The sequence below is a fragment of the Pteropus medius genome, unplaced genomic scaffold (assembly GCF_902729225.1).
Source record: "Pteropus medius unplaced genomic scaffold, Ma_sr-lr_union100, whole genome shotgun sequence".
Taxonomy (NCBI): Eukaryota; Metazoa; Chordata; class Mammalia; order Chiroptera; family Pteropodidae; genus Pteropus; species Pteropus medius.
The window spans coordinates 21,742,714-21,760,211 of NW_024349801.1; the positions used below are offsets into that span (position 1 = coordinate 21,742,714).

Genomic DNA, 17,498 nt, shown 5'->3' on the forward strand with positions numbered 1-17,498 from the left:
TATATATATAAAACACTATATATCTATATCCATATCTATCTACCTAGGTACCCGTCATTCTCTGGAGGACATATACAGTTGTTTTCTCTGGGTGATAGAATTGTGAATCATATTTGCCTTCTTTTTTTATGGCTCTTTGTATTATTTGATGTTGTAATAGTATTCATGTAATACTTTTACAATTAGGAAAAAAGCCAAAAAATTATCTCTATTTTTTTAATGAGAAAATAATATTTGGAGGGAAAAACAAATAAGTAATTTCCAACTAGACTGATTATTTCAGGACACTTGAGGCCATCTTGCTTTATTTCAACCCAGACTTGGAGATCATCTCATTCTTTGAGTCTAAGAGAGGCTATATGCCTGGTAGAAAATTTTATAAAAGAGAAATCGATACATTTATAGTATATATTTGCTTAATATTAGGATTGGGGAGAAAAGAGCATCCACGAAAAGGTTTCACTGGCAGTGCTTTCTATAACTTTAATCTTGGTTACTTATATTAAAGTTCATAGTTTTGGGGATGAAGTATTGAAATTATAAATGTACACCATTCAGTTTTCTTCTGTTCTGCTTTTGAGTTCAATGGGAGTTTATACAAAAACAAATAAACAAAACTATATCAAAAGAACAGAATAAATGATAGTAGATATTGGGAGGAAATGACCTAAATGTTTATATTTAAACCTGTCAAATGTGTTTAGATTATTTCGCAAACAAGGATATGTAATTTTCATGTCTATCATGCATACGACTTGTTTGAAATTTAGTGTCATGACACCATTTTAGACACTTTGAATCCTGGATTAATTTTGCTGCCATAGCTGCTCTAGCATTGAGGGCATATGCTCAGAAATCTACAATTAAACTCTGCTCTGGTTTCTCAGAAGATTATTGCATACATTACATTTTACCAATACATATGTCTTCAGCCCAAAAGAAAAGAAAACAGACTGAGAAAGTAATTTTGCTTGGGCTGACAGGCACACTCATTCTATGTTTTATTTTTGTTTTGTTGATCACATATTTCATTGTTAGAAAAATTTGTCTTGTAACTAATTAAACCATAAAGTGACCCCACTGCTTCTGAGAAGGATCCCAGGGATATACCTGGGAATTGCTATTTTCTCCTTAATCAACAGAATTTGCATTGTATTTTTTTGAACACCTCTTGGGTGGAAAGTTATTTGTTTGAATGAGCAGGGTTTACAAATGCAAATGGCTTCAGGGCCAGGAAGGGACCATGAGTTGTGTGATCTGAACCATATGTAAGATATTAGGGAATGGCGGGGCCTTTAGTGAAGGGGAACATCACGTTGTCTATAAACAAAATGCATCTTGTTCCTAATTCCTAACTTCTAGTCACCCAGGCAAAATGTTTTAGTAAGTTAAGTTTCTATCACAAATGGTAAAACTTTAGAGCACTAAGTAATCTTGGAGTTCTTCTAGTACACACTGACAGCTGCCCAATATTTCATAGATGCTATCAACCAGTCTATTGGCTGGTACTATCCCACAGTTTCTAATAAAAAAACCAGTTTCTAAACCAGTTCAGGGGTTTAATGTCTTACAGGTCATACAGGTAGTAAGGGATGGAACGAGGGCTTGAAATAAAAATTTCATGTATTTTCTCCCTTCTTCTACTGTTGCCAGGGTAGTGCTGTTCCTTAACTGCTTCTCTGGCACTGTGTCTTTGTACCAACATAGAGGCGGCCTATAGCTGACTCTATGGGTAAACTTGTGTGGTAGATCAAGAACAAGGAATTTAAAGACCTGGGTTCCAGCTTAGATCTGTAACTGACTAATCAAGTGGCTAGAGGTTAGATAATGCAACTGTGGGCACATGAGGTGTCAGAGGCAGACCTCAGGCCTGAGCCCAGGTCTCTGGGTGCCAAGCCCAATCTTTTTATATCAAAGTTAAGATTGTCTCCTTTTAAACATGATGTCATGATTTCAATTCATTTCCTAAGGTCCTTTTAATGTTTGAATATAGAGTGCCTTAAGAGAATTGACAAAAGGACTCCTTTCCTTATTGTCTCTTTTCTTTATAGATTGCATACAAGCTAATATGGACCTAATTGTGCTTCGCTGTGTTTGTGGTGGCATGCAGCTGTGAATGCCATGGTTGCTTCAACTATTAATGCATTTCTGCATGCCAACCTTGTAATAGACTGCCCTTCATTACAAAGCTTGGAAAAAAACAGGGAGTCTTTTGTTTTAGCATGTGTTACTTGTATTCTGTGGTTAAACATTGTGTGTTATGCCTGCAAAAATGTAAATGTATAGCTCAAATTCATTGAAGGGAGTTATGTGTAGCTTTTGCCCCCCTAATAAATTGTTTTTGTGAGAACCAGCTGGTATTGGAAGAGCTGAGTTCCAGGAAGAAAAAAGAAATGACAGTTATAGAGCATGGCAAAGGTCTGAAAACGCACAAGCCCAACCTGGTGAGGAGGATTGACCAGTGTGGAGATAGTGCAGTGGGAATTTAAGCAGAGCTAGGACAACTGTCCCTTGTCTGCATGGAAAAGGTTCATGTGAAATGTTAGGAAGATAGTTTGGTGGTGGTGGGGGGAGGGGTGGAAATCCTAAGTAAATAAAATTTTAGCCAATACTTTCATGAACTTCACCCTTCTTTGGAATGTTTTCATTCTCTGGAGGGAAAACAGAGATTGAGTCATTTAAACAGCGAGTGAGAACTTTATGAAAAAGGAAACCTCAGGAGATGTTTGCCCTTTGGTGCTTTCTTAGGACCCAATTTATGAGTTCTACAACACTGTCAGAGAAATGTTCATTTCTGAGGAAATCGTCTCTCTTGCTTTCTTCATTATATGGGACTGTAAATTTTCACGACTGTGAGGAGGCTTCCCTGACATCTGATGCAAAAGTCTGGTCCTCCCACTTAAAACAATGATTTTTCATGTCTGCTCTCTCCCCCTTCCTACCATAACTCCTTAAATTTCACACTTAGCACACTGACTTTATAAATCTTTTTCTTCGATTCTACAAACCGATTGCTAAATGCATAATATCGTCCTTGGAGCCAGGGATATGCAACCTCTGGGTTGCTTGAGTTTGTACATATAGGCTGTGATTTTGCTCCTGGACAGCAGAAGGAGATGTTGAGCCAGAAGATAAGGAACTTTTGTTTTTGTTTTTTAAACTTAGCACGTATGTAAACAATTAGTGTTACGTTTTCAAATAGTTAGAAACTTGAGGACAAAAATGGTTGTTTTTGTTCAGTGAACACTCTCTTCTTTCAGAGGAGCCATAGCATAAAACCATTTTACTAAACGTTTTCTACGTAGGATGAGCCTTTTTTGCTCTAAGCAAAAACATCCGTTTTCTGGCTTCTTAATCCCTATTTTCTCATGGGCACTCATTTTGATTATGCAAGTTGTGGCCTAAAATGTTGGTGGCAGGCTTTGACACTCATGTTCAGGCAGCATGCTGTGTAGCTCCCTGTTGTGGTTGAAAGTTTTGTAGTCATGTCAGCTTGTCCTATGTGACTTCAAAGCCTGTCATCCAAGGGTCTTCCGAGAGGAAATTTCCCTTCCCTTGAAAGCATCATCTTTCCATTTTGAAGAAAAACATAAAATGCCACTTCTAAGGATTTTGAGTCACCATACATTCTTCTTAAACAGCAGAGATGGGTGAGCTGTGGGCAGGATTATTTTATGCTGATGAGATCTAAGGCATTGAAGGGAGTTTCCATTTGGAAGGAACTTCCACGTTTCAATGTCAGTAGTTTCTTTCCCAGAAGACTTATTCTGTTGTTTGAGCTGATGAGTACAATTTTCACTTAAAATATTTCATTATATTATATTGACTATACCAATTCAATAAATGCCATCATTTGCTTTTATTGTCAAATTTATAAAACATGTCCTTCTTAGAAGTCTGCTTTAAGATGGATCATATTACATTGTTCTACAAATTGATGAATTTATTTACTATATAGATGCCTCGGAATGCCTAGAAGATTTTGTCATTTGTCTTTAGTCTGTTCCTTTCCTTATTTAACAACATTATGTGCCATATCAGTGGTTCTTAAGCCCTTGAGGCTCACACAACCTTATGTACCAAATTTATCAAGAGCCCCTAGTTCAAGCCCAGATCAAGATGGTGATTTAGCTTTTAAGTAATTTAAAGCATTCAAGAGGATTCTGTTTTTATTATGTTTACCCTCCTTTCTGGAATTTGGAAATTCGCTATGGTATCCTTATCACAAAGAATTATCTAGCTTTCTTACCGAAACTGAATCTTATGCCACAGTCTGTCTGAATAGTGACAAAATGAATTTACCTCTAGGCCAGTCTCTTGTTAGATTGAAAAGGTATGCTGTGTATACTTTGTTATGATTAGCTTTCTTCCCTTTCCTTTAAGGAAAGCAAAGGAAAATTTGTTTGGACAAAACAGAAGCTTTTCCAATGGCCATGTAGTTTTTGAAAAAAAGCAGCAGCTGGAGCTGGACTCAGTTGTAGAAGAAACTGTAACAGGAGATTACGCATTAATCATAAATGGCCACAGTTTGGTGAGTTCACTTAAGGCTTTTGTTCTTTTTTTTCCTTCACCTCAATAATCGTTTCTTTTGTGCTATCATAATGAGATCTTTTGTGTTTTCCAAACAAGTGACACTACTGGAAACAAGGCAGACACAGTGATTTCCTGTTTGCAAGGGGAAAGGAAACTTCTAATATATATTTCAAACATTATTGCTTGAAGCACCACAATGAAGGGGAGGATCCAAAAAAATACTGAATTCACAGAATATCAGTCTTGTCTAAATGACTTTAGACCAGTTTAAGTGCTTTTCTAAGGGAGACTGTCACAGTTCACTGTTATTCAATTAAAATAATGCACCTGGATGAATGTATTGCAATTATCGTTCTTGCTAATGTTTGTGATTTGCAGAGCACAATCCGACATTCATATAATTACCACACCAAATTATTGCCATTAAGATACCTCTGGTGGTTTTGCTAAATAGCAGCATTTTACAAAATGCCAAACAATTTGCTTTGATTAGGAAATCTGGTTCTTGTCGTAATAGAATAAACTTGGATTGTACTTTTAATGTAGTTCAGGTTCCAAATCTTGAAAAAATATCAAAACACACTTCTGAGTTTCTAATTTAGAAAACAAAAGCTCTGATTGCACTCCAGTGAAATTATCATTTATATGCAAAAAGAGCTAATCTCACACTTGTCTTAAACTTTGATGACCATTTTCACTTTCGGAGTTTAGAAAATAAATGTATTTTCTTAGAGGACAAAAGAAGTTGGATATGAGTATACTGTATTTTCCCCCTTGTGATCAGCTGTCTTAGCTCTTAGTGCTTAGAGAATTATCCAGCTGGATTCCAGACGTAATGATGTGTTGCCTTCCACACCATGGAAAGTTACAGAGCTCAGCTGCAGGCCAAGCTCAGTTGAAAGTTTGTCCAGATGACACAAACTTCTCCCTTGCACAAATGAATAGCAACTGAAAATTATAAACCTGTCAGCTGAGACGTGGAGCTCATGGCCTCCAAGCTGAATTGCCCAGGGACCAGCCTGTGGAAAGGGTCCCTAATGACCTGCTCTTTGACTTTCCCCCAGGCTCAAGGAAGCCAATGTGTGGTGGGTTAGAGTACTCGGGTGATCACATGGGTGATCACATATACCATCCTCTCTCTGTCTTTACATCTGCTGAAATAAAGAGCTGAGATAGATGCTCATCAAGAACCCCTTCAGCTTTAATGCCTGAAGCTTGTGAAACCATGAAATGTCATTTTTCATTTAAGGAGAACTGACCATGTTTCTGATAGTATCGTCAAAAGCTTTAAAAAAAAATTATGATTCCAGTTTGCTGAAAGCTTGATGCTTTGCAGAGTGTAATTGGGTCTTTCTCAGAGTTTGAGTCTAGTTTTTTCACTTATTAATATTAAAGAAAAAAGAAAAGAGAGAAAAGGGGGCCATTCTGGGCAAGACATCCAGTTATATGCTTCCCACCAACCCCTTTCCCCAGAAAGGGCATTTATGTCTGAGAGTGTTAGCTCCCATTTCTCCTAGGAATTATAGGCCTTTACATGAGAATTTTCTACCTCAGAGTCATGTTTTTATACTTATTCACCCATTCTTCTATTAACACCATTAACATTTACTAAGTATGCCTTGGTCACAGTTCTAGAGCCTAAGAATAAGGATGTGAATAAAACATGGACTTTGTTTTAGGGATTGCCATCGGTAGAAGAGCTAATCTCACAGTGGTATGACAAATACTATGAAGAGAAATGAACACAGTGATTTGAGAGCATAGAGGCAGATGCATTTAGTTCCTTGTGAGAAAGTCAGGGAAGACTTCTGGAGGAAGTGATAGGAGGCAGCAGTGCAAAGGCACAAAGGCAAGAAAGAACTTGTCAAAGAACTTGCTAAAGATTCATTCAAAGATACTAATGACTCAAAATTCAGCTGGATTCTTGTTTCCTCTGATTGTGTTTATTAAATAATGTACAATAAGATGTTTTCTAGAAAAAGAAACGACAGTTAATTACAAAGGATTGCGCTTTCTCAGTTATTTCTTGGCCTATTGAAAGGCTCTTGTGTATTTTGAGAGAAGCAAGGATGGAAAAGGTTGGGGAACCCTGTTGAGGACACCACCTTTTTTTTGTGCACCACCCTTTTGTGCGGGCTTCTCTTGGTTTTGATCACTACGTTCTTCAAGGGCTCGTCTCTGGATTATATGCTTTTTCATTCTCCTGTGCATTAACAACCACAACGAGCACTAAATACACAAAACAACAATGCAAAGGAAACAAAAATTCCATCATGTAGAACAAACAAATCCGCATCATTTTGTATGTCATTCTAAACTTGGTGAGGTGGTAGATAGGTTTTGTCTTTCGCTTTTCCTTATTTCTGGAGATTCTGAAACTTCTTCAGCATTTAACTGTATCTCTCCAGTGCAGCATGATAATGTGTCAAGGAGGACATACAAGGGGACTGTGCCTTTTGTTTTTATTCTAGAATTCCTTGACACTTAGTAGGCATTCAATGCTTATTTCTTTAGTTGGTCATTGTTGCTTGTATGACTCTGAATCAACAATGACTTGTTGAAGTGAATTAAACTATTTAGAAAAGAAATCAATTGAGAAACAAGAAATCAACTTCTGAAATAATGTCTCTTATTTATTGTTTCTTGTTCTATTCTGGATTTTTTTTTTTTAATAACATAGGCTCATGCCCTAGAAAGTGATGTCAAGAACGACCTCCTAGAACTTGCCTGCATGTGTAAGACTGTGGTGTGCTGCCGAGTTACACCGCTTCAGAAAGCCCAAGTAGTAGAGCTGGTGAAGAAGCACAGAAATGCTGTCACTTTGGCCATAGGTGATGGAGCTAATGATGTCGGCATGATCAAAAGTAAGAGAATATTTGCTCAATGGGGCATGCTGCATACCTGGAGTCCTCAGGCTCAGCACTGGGCAATATGTAATGGAGGCTGCATTACAACTTCATTTTCCCAGTAGTTCTAAATGAATACTCTGGGTCCAATATATCCACTTATTATTAGTATTCATAAAACAAAAACAAAAATAAAAAACCTCTTTGCCTGTAATTAAATCATTTGTGTATTTTTAAGCTAGAAAAGGACATTGGTGTAGAGGAATTAACACTGGTCCCATAGTTCAACTCTTGGGTTTAGCACTAGCTTTGCCGCTTACGAGTTCTAAAACCTTGTGCAAATTGTTGAACTTTTCCAAGCCAATGTCCTCTTTTGTAAAACTAGGATAAATACCTATCATGAATGTTTCATGAGATAATATGTATGAAAATCATTAATGCTATAGCTGTAAGTTTTCTGTAAATGAAGAATAACATAAAGAGGAATGATAAGTTCCCCTAAGAGGTTGTGTATTTGTTTAGGGAATAAAAGTGTTCCTCTTTTCCTTTGTAGGTGCTCACATTGGCGTTGGCATCAGTGGCCAGGAAGGACTGCAGGCGGTCTTAGCCAGCGACTATTCATTTGCACAGTTTAGATATCTGCAAAGGCTTCTCCTTGTTCATGGAAGGTGGTCCTATTTCCGAATGTGCAAATTCTTATGCTATTTCTTCTATAAGAATTTTGCATTCACACTTGTGCATTTCTGGTTTGGTTTCTTCTGTGGTTTCTCAGCCCAGGTTGGTAACAAAGCACTTTTCTTTCTTTTATAAGATCCCTGGATTGTAAACACCTGTTCTTCATGGTTCTTTAGTAATAAATATCATTTTTATATGCCTAATACAAGTGACAGTATGGCAATTATGTAATTGATAGTTGACTTGAGCTCTGAACCCAAGAAGAATATATATTTAGCGGAAGTATTTTTTTTGTTTTCCTATTTACATAGTAACCAATGAGTTTTCTTTCCTGTGCATTTCTAAGTCTTTATTGAACTGTTTTTGTATGATGACAGATAAGCTTGATGTAGAGATTTAATTCAGAAGTCTGAGAAACACTAACAAGAAATATTGAGGTATCTCTATTGGGAAGATGGTTACTCACCCAACATATCAAATGTAAAATTTTTAAATCAGGGAGAAGTAATCGATACTCTTACATCAAAAATATTTTGACAGTAGTTCTTTGGATAAAAATTGATATATTGATTATGTTGGTTGTAGGGAAGAAAACTTAAGAAATTTATAAATTAGGATTCTATTTGTACATCCATTTACATTCATTTTAAAGGATATTACTTAACTCTATCTCTTAGATATCAGGAAACTTTGACCCTGAGTGTCAACTGTGAAATGTAAGATCCATAGCATTTAAATATACTTATGAATTAAAAAAAAATGATATTATTAATTTAAACAACAAAAGAAAAAGATTGTCCTTGAAAATGAAATGGCAGCCATAACTCATTAGAGATTTCTTCAATTGTCCTTCCTCCCTTTTAGGTTTAATCACTGGTTTCAATCATATGCATGAAGCTATATTTTTTTCAATTATTTTATTCCAGAAAAATTGAGTATGAATTAAATATTGGCATTTGATGTTATCTTAAAAGTACCAAGGGCGATTAGCAAATCCTGAATACAGGTTTTGTCTATCTTTTCTTTTTTCTGAGAAGTTGAAATTTCTTAAAGTGAGGCACATTTATCCACTTTCCTAGTTTTCTCTTTTAAGGATAACATTCCCAGAACTAACAACAGACTGTTAATATTTTTGTTGATATTTTTGGTAATCTCTAGATAGTTAAAATAAGGCAAAGTCTTGATTTTAGCTTCTCAGAAATAAAACTTTTTTAAGCTCTACTTTGAGATGGCAGTGCATAGGGATATTTATCAGCTCATAATTCTACCTTTGTCTAACAAAGACAAGTGTGGGAGTGTTGCCTGTGCCTTCCTAGGCTAGTGACTTTCCTTCCACCTAAGAATGAAGCAAGTCTATTTGCTAAGCGGTGTTTCTGAAAGATCCAGTTTTCATATTGCAATGGTTTAGTTAGGGCTTTTGGAAAATCACAAAACTATGAAGGGATACCTTAACCCTCACTTAGAACTCTTTGGACACAGAAGAGTTGTTAATGATTTGTATGTAAGACACGCTGAGACTGGATAGGCAGGTTTACTGCCAAAGTTGTCTTTATTAAAACTGTGAAGTTGAAACTAATGTTCAATGACTTCTAACCTCTACATTTAGGTGATTTTCTGCTCTGCTTTCAGGATCTGATAAACTGGTCAGAGTCAGATGTTAAGCAACTAGATTTTTTAATTCTCTTGCCAGTGTTCACGTTTAAAAAGAGAACAGCAGGAGAGAACAATAATTGCTCCAAAGACATGAGCATCTGATGGTTAAAACCATCTGTAAGACACATCACTTGTCGATGTGTTAAGTTCCTTAAGCGTTTGATTTAATTGCGGAAGGGCAGAGCTCCTGGGTGGGATTTCTGCTCCAGCGCTACTGCCATAGGAAGGAGATCCACCAGGATCTGAGTGACTGTTGCTGTAAGCCCTGCCTCTTCTAGGTCTCTATCTGATGCTCAGTGGTTGAGCCTCTGCAGATTCCCCCAGATTCACGTCAAGCAAGACCAGTTGGGCCTCCCAGGAAATGTCGTGTGGTGCTGGGAGAGCTGGATGTCCACTTTGGGCTCTCTTTTTTTCCCACTGGATAAACCACAGGCCCAGATGGACCCTCTTGCTGCCTGGAGGAGGGAAGACACAGTCAGAGTGTAGCTGCTCCTCTTTCCTTCTGATGTGGTCCTCCTCCTTCTCTGTGGTCCAGTGGAGTGCTTCAGCTTCATCCCCCCAGTTCGGGATTTTCATAATGGTGTCTTGTCTGTGGATAGTTGCTAGTTGGGCTTCTTGTGAGGAGAACTAATGTTGGGAATGACCAATGTTGCCATCTAGATGGCATTACTCCTGAAGTCACTTTTTTCCAGAGACCGCTTGGCTTCTGCCAGTTCGCTGGGGACACTGCCTACCAGAGATCTCTTGCTCTGTTCCAGGTTATTGTTTTGTTTTGTTTTGTTTTTGAATTTAGGTTGCATATCTGTTGAATACCATTTTGTGGTTCACCTATACAGGAGAAATTTATTTTTGTCTTTCCCTATAGCTAGTTCTAAGGTTGAAATCCTGTTTTCTTGCAGTCTCTTTCTGCATGAAGATTTGTTTTTCCTTTACTCTCTTACTAACCTTTCAGCCTTAGCTTTTTTTTTATCAGATTCTCTATTTGGTCTAATCTTGGCATTGATAATGACATCTCTTACATTAAGTAGTGTCTTAGAGTCAATGAAATTTGGTATTATTTCCCAAACTCATTTGGCATAGAACCCTGTCCCACCCAAGCAACATGCATAATATGCTGTAGAACAGGTGCCGTATGGAACCCACTTTGGGAAATTCTGGAATAGATGTCTCTATGGCAATAGTTTCAAAACCTGACATTGCCCTGCTATTTATTCTAGTTCTAATGTTTTGGAGTCAGTAAAATGTACAAAGGAAAAATGATGCTAAGACTATTATCTCCATAGAAACAAACTGTTTTTCTCCCATTTCAAAAACTTCCGTTTTCTTAATTAACTCTAGTCTGGGAGACAAAAGAGCCCTGCCTTATTTGCTAAAGTGTGGAAGGTTTACATTTAAATTTCTGCAAAGTCTTTCCCGTAAGTTCCAAACTTTTTCTCTGATTATAAAAATAATTATATGTGAATATATATCAACTTTTATATATCTGAGACTGTATCATTTGTATCTTATTTTAAAAAATCACATTTTGAAAAATCCTTCATTTTACATTCTTTAAAAATGTTGTTTTTCTTAATAGCATTATGAACCATGGACTTATTATAGATTATTTAACTATTCTGATTTTATGAACATTTAAATCGTTGTCATTTTAAATTGAATAATTCATTCCTTGCCCATAGCAGTGAGACATATGACACTGTCAATTTGCTAGTAGGAATACTTATTTACCATCTTGGGAAGAGAAAAACAAAATGATAAATAAGACAAGTCCCTACCCACCTGGAATTTGTTTTCTCATTGGGAAATAAAGAATCACATAAATAAATCCAATAGAAATAATGTAATCAAAGTTAATATGAGAGCATGGGAAAAAATAATGTGTGAGGATCTGGAATAACCTTGGGGGCTCAGTTAATCTCAAGTGGAGGTCCGAGACCTGAAAATCTAGCTACCTGCAGGGATTCAGGGGCTGCCTTGTGTAAAGGTATGAAACTACAGAGAAAAAGGAGCAAAACCTTCCCCCTCATACCTGAATACTTTCCAACTGACCAGCAGTTGGCTGGATTTGAAATCTCTTTATAATTTCTAAAATCTTCAAATCAACTCATCCCAAAACACCTTTTAAAAACTGCATGGCATCGAGGGGAGGTCTTAACAGTATTGTGCACAGCAAGAAGTGTCATCTAGTGTAGTGGAATAGCACGAAAAGATGGAGACTCAGGAGTTTCCCAGCCCCACCGATAGGAGTGGCCTGGTGTCTTAGTGATACCAACAACTGGCTGGGAGGGCAATTCGGATATGGGATTGGGATCACTGCTTTTCCTTTCCTTGTTTTTCACTAGAAGGTCCTGATTAGCAACAGGTTTAGCTAAAAAAAAATCTATTGGCATTTTTTCCTCAGCCTTGTTTTTCTAAGGACAATGTGCTGTACATGAGGAAAGTGAAAAGAAAACAACATATTTGGGAGAGACACTAGTCTTCAGAAAATGAGAATTTTAAATAAGGGACATGTTTGGAGTCACACTCTCTTCCTCACTGAAATCATTTGGCTGGCTTTGGCCTTGAAATCCATGTGTTGGGTGACAAGGCTTTATAGCGTGTAAAGCCCATTAGATAGCGGCTTACTTCCAGTCCGTTAAAGAAAGTTGGCCATTTGAGGTCTTTCTAACTCATGCCATCCCTCTCCCAAATTGCTTCAGTAGAATTGAAAGCTCCGTAGTGAAATGGAGCCAGTAGTAATAAAAACAACAACAACAACAACAAAACTCTAAGGCCTGGAAGATTCCAGTAATATCAGGCATGTGTTTAGAGGCCCTTCGTTGGTAGGCCTGATCATTAGTCACTTTAGTCACTTCTCTGTCCCATCCTGACAGGAGTGAGACTCAAACATCCTCCATCACAGAATGTACAGTCTTTAAATTCTCATTCAGTTAATAAGAATAAACTGAATCCCAGTTTAGGGCCAAGTGCTCGGCTGGCCTGCAAGACACCAGAATGGACCAGAGGGGTACGATTCCTGTCCTCAGGGGACTTACATTCTGAAAACAATTTTATTTTTATAAATGTGAAACTGACACTGAATAACTCTGTAGTCACCTTTCTCTTATTTTTCCACCAAGAGTCTTTTTGAATTAAATTTGTCGTGGATGAGCCATGTCTTGGGGCTAACTCTGTCCGATCTCAGTATGATTCATTAGCACCTAAATATTTCTTCCCTGCACCTCTCCACAGATTGCTTTGAAGTAATCCACTCTGCAGCGGAAAACATCTGACCAAATGTAAACAGGTTATGCTTTCTTACATACAATGTTGACTTTTAAAAACACCAGCTTAATTACTTAATGAAGTGACATGTGCTATTTCTTTACTACCTTGGCGTGTCTCTCAGAGCCTGGCAAATTTTATCCAGGCTCTTACACTCTGGTGATGGCCCTTGTAGATTCTAGCCAATACCCTAACCTGGTAGGTGGGCTGGGGCAGATGTGTAAACTGATCCAGCTGTGGCGTGCGAAACTCAAAAGGGCCAGTGGGTGGGATTATTCACTGCCTGTGGGATGATGGCACTTAGGACATGTCAGATGAATGATGATGTGATGCAGGCCGGGTTGTGCTTGTTTTATGGACTTTCTTCTGGTTAACTTCAATATCTCGCCTCTGTTGTGATTGCTCTGGGACACATGAGGAAAGAATCTGCCTGGGAAAAACCAGTCTCCTTTCGCTTGCTTTGCTGGGTGGACTTTCCTGAGAGAAACAGCTGAGACACAGAACAAAAAGTGTATGTTTTGTTGAAATCCAGAATCTTTGCTCTGGTAGAGAATGTCAGAGATAATGAGTCCAGCCCTTTATCTCAGAGAGGAGGAATTGGAGTCCCCCAAGAGCTGAGGATTGGTGGTAGACAAGGCTGTGACTGGAACTAGAAACAGTATGATATGACTATGGGGTGGGGAGATGAACTCCCTTTCTGAGCGAGAGCTAATGTCTTAGGCTGGGGGTAATCTCCCAGACCTTAGGCCCTTAAAGGGCCAGGCCTGACTCCAGGCAAACTGCTACCTGGAATTCTCTGGAAGCTTGAGGCCATCTTCTGCCAGCAAACACTCCAACCAAACTGCTACTGAGAGACAATTTAAATATCATCTGTCCCGATGAAATTTCCAACCAGGTTTCTGAACCAGAGGGGTTTGGAAAAATGTCAAATAAGTCTCTAAGCTGAATCATGGATCCTTTTTAAGGACATGTCTCACCCTTAATCTGTTATCAAAGCCAACATATTTTCATGGAGTCCACCATGGGTTTGTGTGGACTATTTATATGTGTAACTTATTTTAAAAGCACCCATGCCCTCTTTAATAAAGGTAAGCTGTTCCCTACCAGGTATAGAGCCAAAACAGAAAAAAAAAAAAAAAAGAGAGAGAGAGAGAGAGAGACATTGGTTGAGGCCCTATTAGGAAATTCGTGTTCGAAACTATGCAACTACTGGCACTGTGTACTTGTGAGATGATATTATCTGATGACAATTTATCATTGTCAGTGAGATACAGAACTGCGTGTCTTTTTTTTTTTAATTCTCCTGTGATATGGAAACAATTATGTTGTCAAGACCAGAAAAACTTTAGTTCTGACAAACAATGTAAGAAAACTCACAATGAAAAGTTTGGAAAGTGACATGAAAGAGTGCAACTAATCTCAAAGCTTTGATGACTTCATGGACTTGGTTACCTGTGAGCCCATCTCAACCTGGTGTGGCGGTTCCCTCCCCACTCACCTCCCAGATGTGCCCTGTAGAAAACCCGGGGATGGGTGGGTGCTCCGGCTGGGGCCATTCCTCCTGGATCCTGCTAGTGAGTTTCTGCTAATTACACAAATCAGTAACAGCTGTGCTGCGGCTGAGCACCTCGTATTTATTCCAAAATGTGTTTTCTTTAAATGACAAATGTTTTTTAAGGCCAGAAAAAAAAATACTATTATATAGTTTTTCCCTGCAACACATAGCAAAAGGGGATACATGTCTCAAAAGAGGTACTTATTTGAATGAGGAGCTAACAATGGCCTCAGAGTAGAAAGCCCTTTGTAACTGTTTAAGAATCTTATTAAGGTTTATTTAAATGTAGTATTCGATAAATCATAGTTTGTGTTCTCCAAGCTTTTAGATTGTAATTTGTAGTTGGAGTATTTTTACTCTATATAAAAAGGTTGATAAGGTTGATAAATTGTCCCCACAAAGAAGGGAGCAGGGGGAGCTTTCCTTAAAAAAGGAAAACAGTGAAGTCGGAGAGATGAAAAACTCTTTCCTCCCTTTTTTTTCTTCTCTGTGAAGAGACACTTAGGGGGGCTTCTAAACAGACTAATGGCATCTCACAAGAACACGGCTTTTCTCTCTCGTTCAGAATGTTGGAGATGGAGAACAGAACAGAATATTGGAAGTAGAGGTGGTATGACTGCCCCTAGGAGTACAGGAACCCTAGGATAAATTGTTTTTTAATATTTATATTAAAATACTTTTATATAATAAGTATTATATAAACAAAAACTCCTGTTTATGTAAACAATTTGAGTTACCCAAAATCAGAGTGTCAGACTATTAGACTGGTGTAGTCTCATGCCAGAATGCTCCCCACACCGGAGGCTCCAGAGGAAGCATCCCTCCTTCCTCTTCCACTCCTGTCATCTCTTTGGGACACGTGGTCAACCCACATGTGCATGCAAGGATGTACTTGCATGCGTGCATGCGTGTGTGCATGTGCGTGTGTGTATATGTGTTTGGCAGGGGTGGATAGTGGCGGTGGTAGAGGGCTTGAGCATATCTGGAAGGGGAGAAACAGGGATGGGGTACATGTGGGCCATGATCGAGGCTAGTGTGCCCCTCCCAGCTGATCCTGGTCACCAGATGGGGCCTTAAAATTTTTCTGAGGGTACCTAAGTGGAACATTTACTAGGATAACTATTTGAGTAGGTGGAGATCTCTTGCAAGAGGAGAAAGATGCCTGTTATACAATACTGCTTGTGAGTTTAATTTTTGTAGAAGCCACTAAAGCTTAAACTGTGCCAGGCCAATGCACATAAACAAAAAAAGGTGTTTTTTTTTTTAAGATGCACGACTCAGATAAACACATTTTTGTAGAGCCTGAGGCAAAACTAGAGTCAGAGTAAACTGTGATTGATATAATTAAGTATTCTTGAGGAAAATGTTTAATTATGTCAAGGTATTCAGTTTTCTTTAAATCTTATTCTAATTTTCTATCGATTTCATTAAATTAGTAGTTTATTATAAAAATAAATATCTATTGTTAGTTGTAGCAATAAAAATTATATTTTCATTAAAAAGTATAACTAGTGAAAAAATATACCTTTTAATTTACGCATTAAACACACAATTTGAAGCTTGGATCCTTGCACGCTTCTCCCTCTTTACACCCTTCTTTCCCTCCCTCCCTCCCTTCCTTCCTTCCATAATAAAGGTGCTCAGCTGTTGAGCACTAACTGTTAGTCAGATGCTGCTGTACTGATATTTACTCATTTTATTGAATACTCACAGCCTCCCTTGAATCCCCATTTTATAGCTAAGGAGCCTAAGGCTCCGTGAAATTGAGTGTCTTACTCAAAGACACCCAGTTCTGTCTTCTGACTCTAACACCTTTACCCTTAAGAAATCAGCTTCCTTTCCTTGATCACTTACCACATACCCATGTGCCAGGCACTGAGTTGGGTTCTTGGGTCCGTACAGACGACTAAGTTATATAACCTGCTCCCAAGGAGCTTGCAGTCTAGTGCTGGCGGCCCTGGTAACTGGCACATAAATAAGTGTAAGTTGACAATTATGAAGCAGTGAGTGTGGAGTGTCATGGAACTACCAAGGAGTTGCTGGAACCCAACCCTGGAGGGTGGGAGTGGGCAGGGCTCAGAAAGACTTCCTGGAAGATCTGGCCCTGAGCTGACTCTTTAAAGATCAATCATAGTGAAGCAGGTGAAGAGTAATGGGGTAGGCATCCCTGCCAAAGTGACAATAGGAGGGAAGTCATAGAAGTGAAGAATGACTTGGGCAGGAACACAAGCCACCTGGCTTGGTTAAATCAGTGTGATTTGGGGATTAATTTTATGTGGGATGATGGAGAGAGGGGGAAATGTAAGATTTCTGACTTGGGTTCTGAGAAGGATGTGGTGGTGTCAGAAAGGATTAAAGGGAACATGGAGGTGGGTGTGGTTAGGGAGGTGTGAGAACAAGTTCAGGTCTGGACATACTGAGTTTGGCGAGCCTGTGGCACATTCTCAAGGAAATGTCTAGTAGCACGTTAAATATGTAACATTTATAAAAAGTTCTAATTAATTCAACAAATACTTATAGAGCACCTACCACTGGCTAGACACTGCTGTAAGCATCAGGGTTGTAGATGTGAAAAAAAGTTTCTGTTCCCTGGAGATTATCTTCTAGTAAAATGAAGACAGATAATAAAGAAGGAAATCAGTAACATAATTTCATAATTGTTATTAAGAAAGAATTGGGTAATGTAAAAGGTCTCATTGAGAAGGTAACATTGGAACTGTGTCTGGAGCATTTAGAAGGAAACTTTCACATGAAAGCACTGAGGTTAAAGTATCAAGCGGAAGGCATAGCAAGTGCAAATGTCCTGAGGTAGGAATGAGCCTGGTAAGTAAGAGAAAGACAAGCAGTGAAACTGAAGCTCAGGGAGTGAGAGAGAGTGTGTAGTGAGGTAAAGTTGAAGAGGTAGGCAGGCATGGGGTCAGGAAGGGCCTCAGGACATGGTGAAGAGTCTGGATTTCATTCCAGGTAAGATG

The 17,498-nt window shown here is 38.4% G+C and overlaps 1 protein-coding gene across 5 annotated transcripts in view; it reads left to right on the forward strand.

Annotated features, from left to right (window-relative positions):
• The window catches only part of ATP8B4 (ATPase phospholipid transporting 8B4 (putative)), a 192,893-nt gene that overhangs the window by 153,847 nt on the left and 21,548 nt on the right, over window positions 1–17,498 (forward strand). For all 5 annotated transcript variants that reach the window (XM_039889078.1, XM_039889077.1, XM_039889079.1 and 2 more), the window contains 3 exons: window positions 4,384–4,531; window positions 7,214–7,397; window positions 7,933–8,156. In XM_039889078.1, the coding sequence (XP_039745012.1) occupies window positions 4,384–4,531; window positions 7,214–7,397; window positions 7,933–8,156 (556 nt within the window). The remainder of the gene's footprint in view (window positions 1–4,383; window positions 4,532–7,213; window positions 7,398–7,932; window positions 8,157–17,498) is intronic.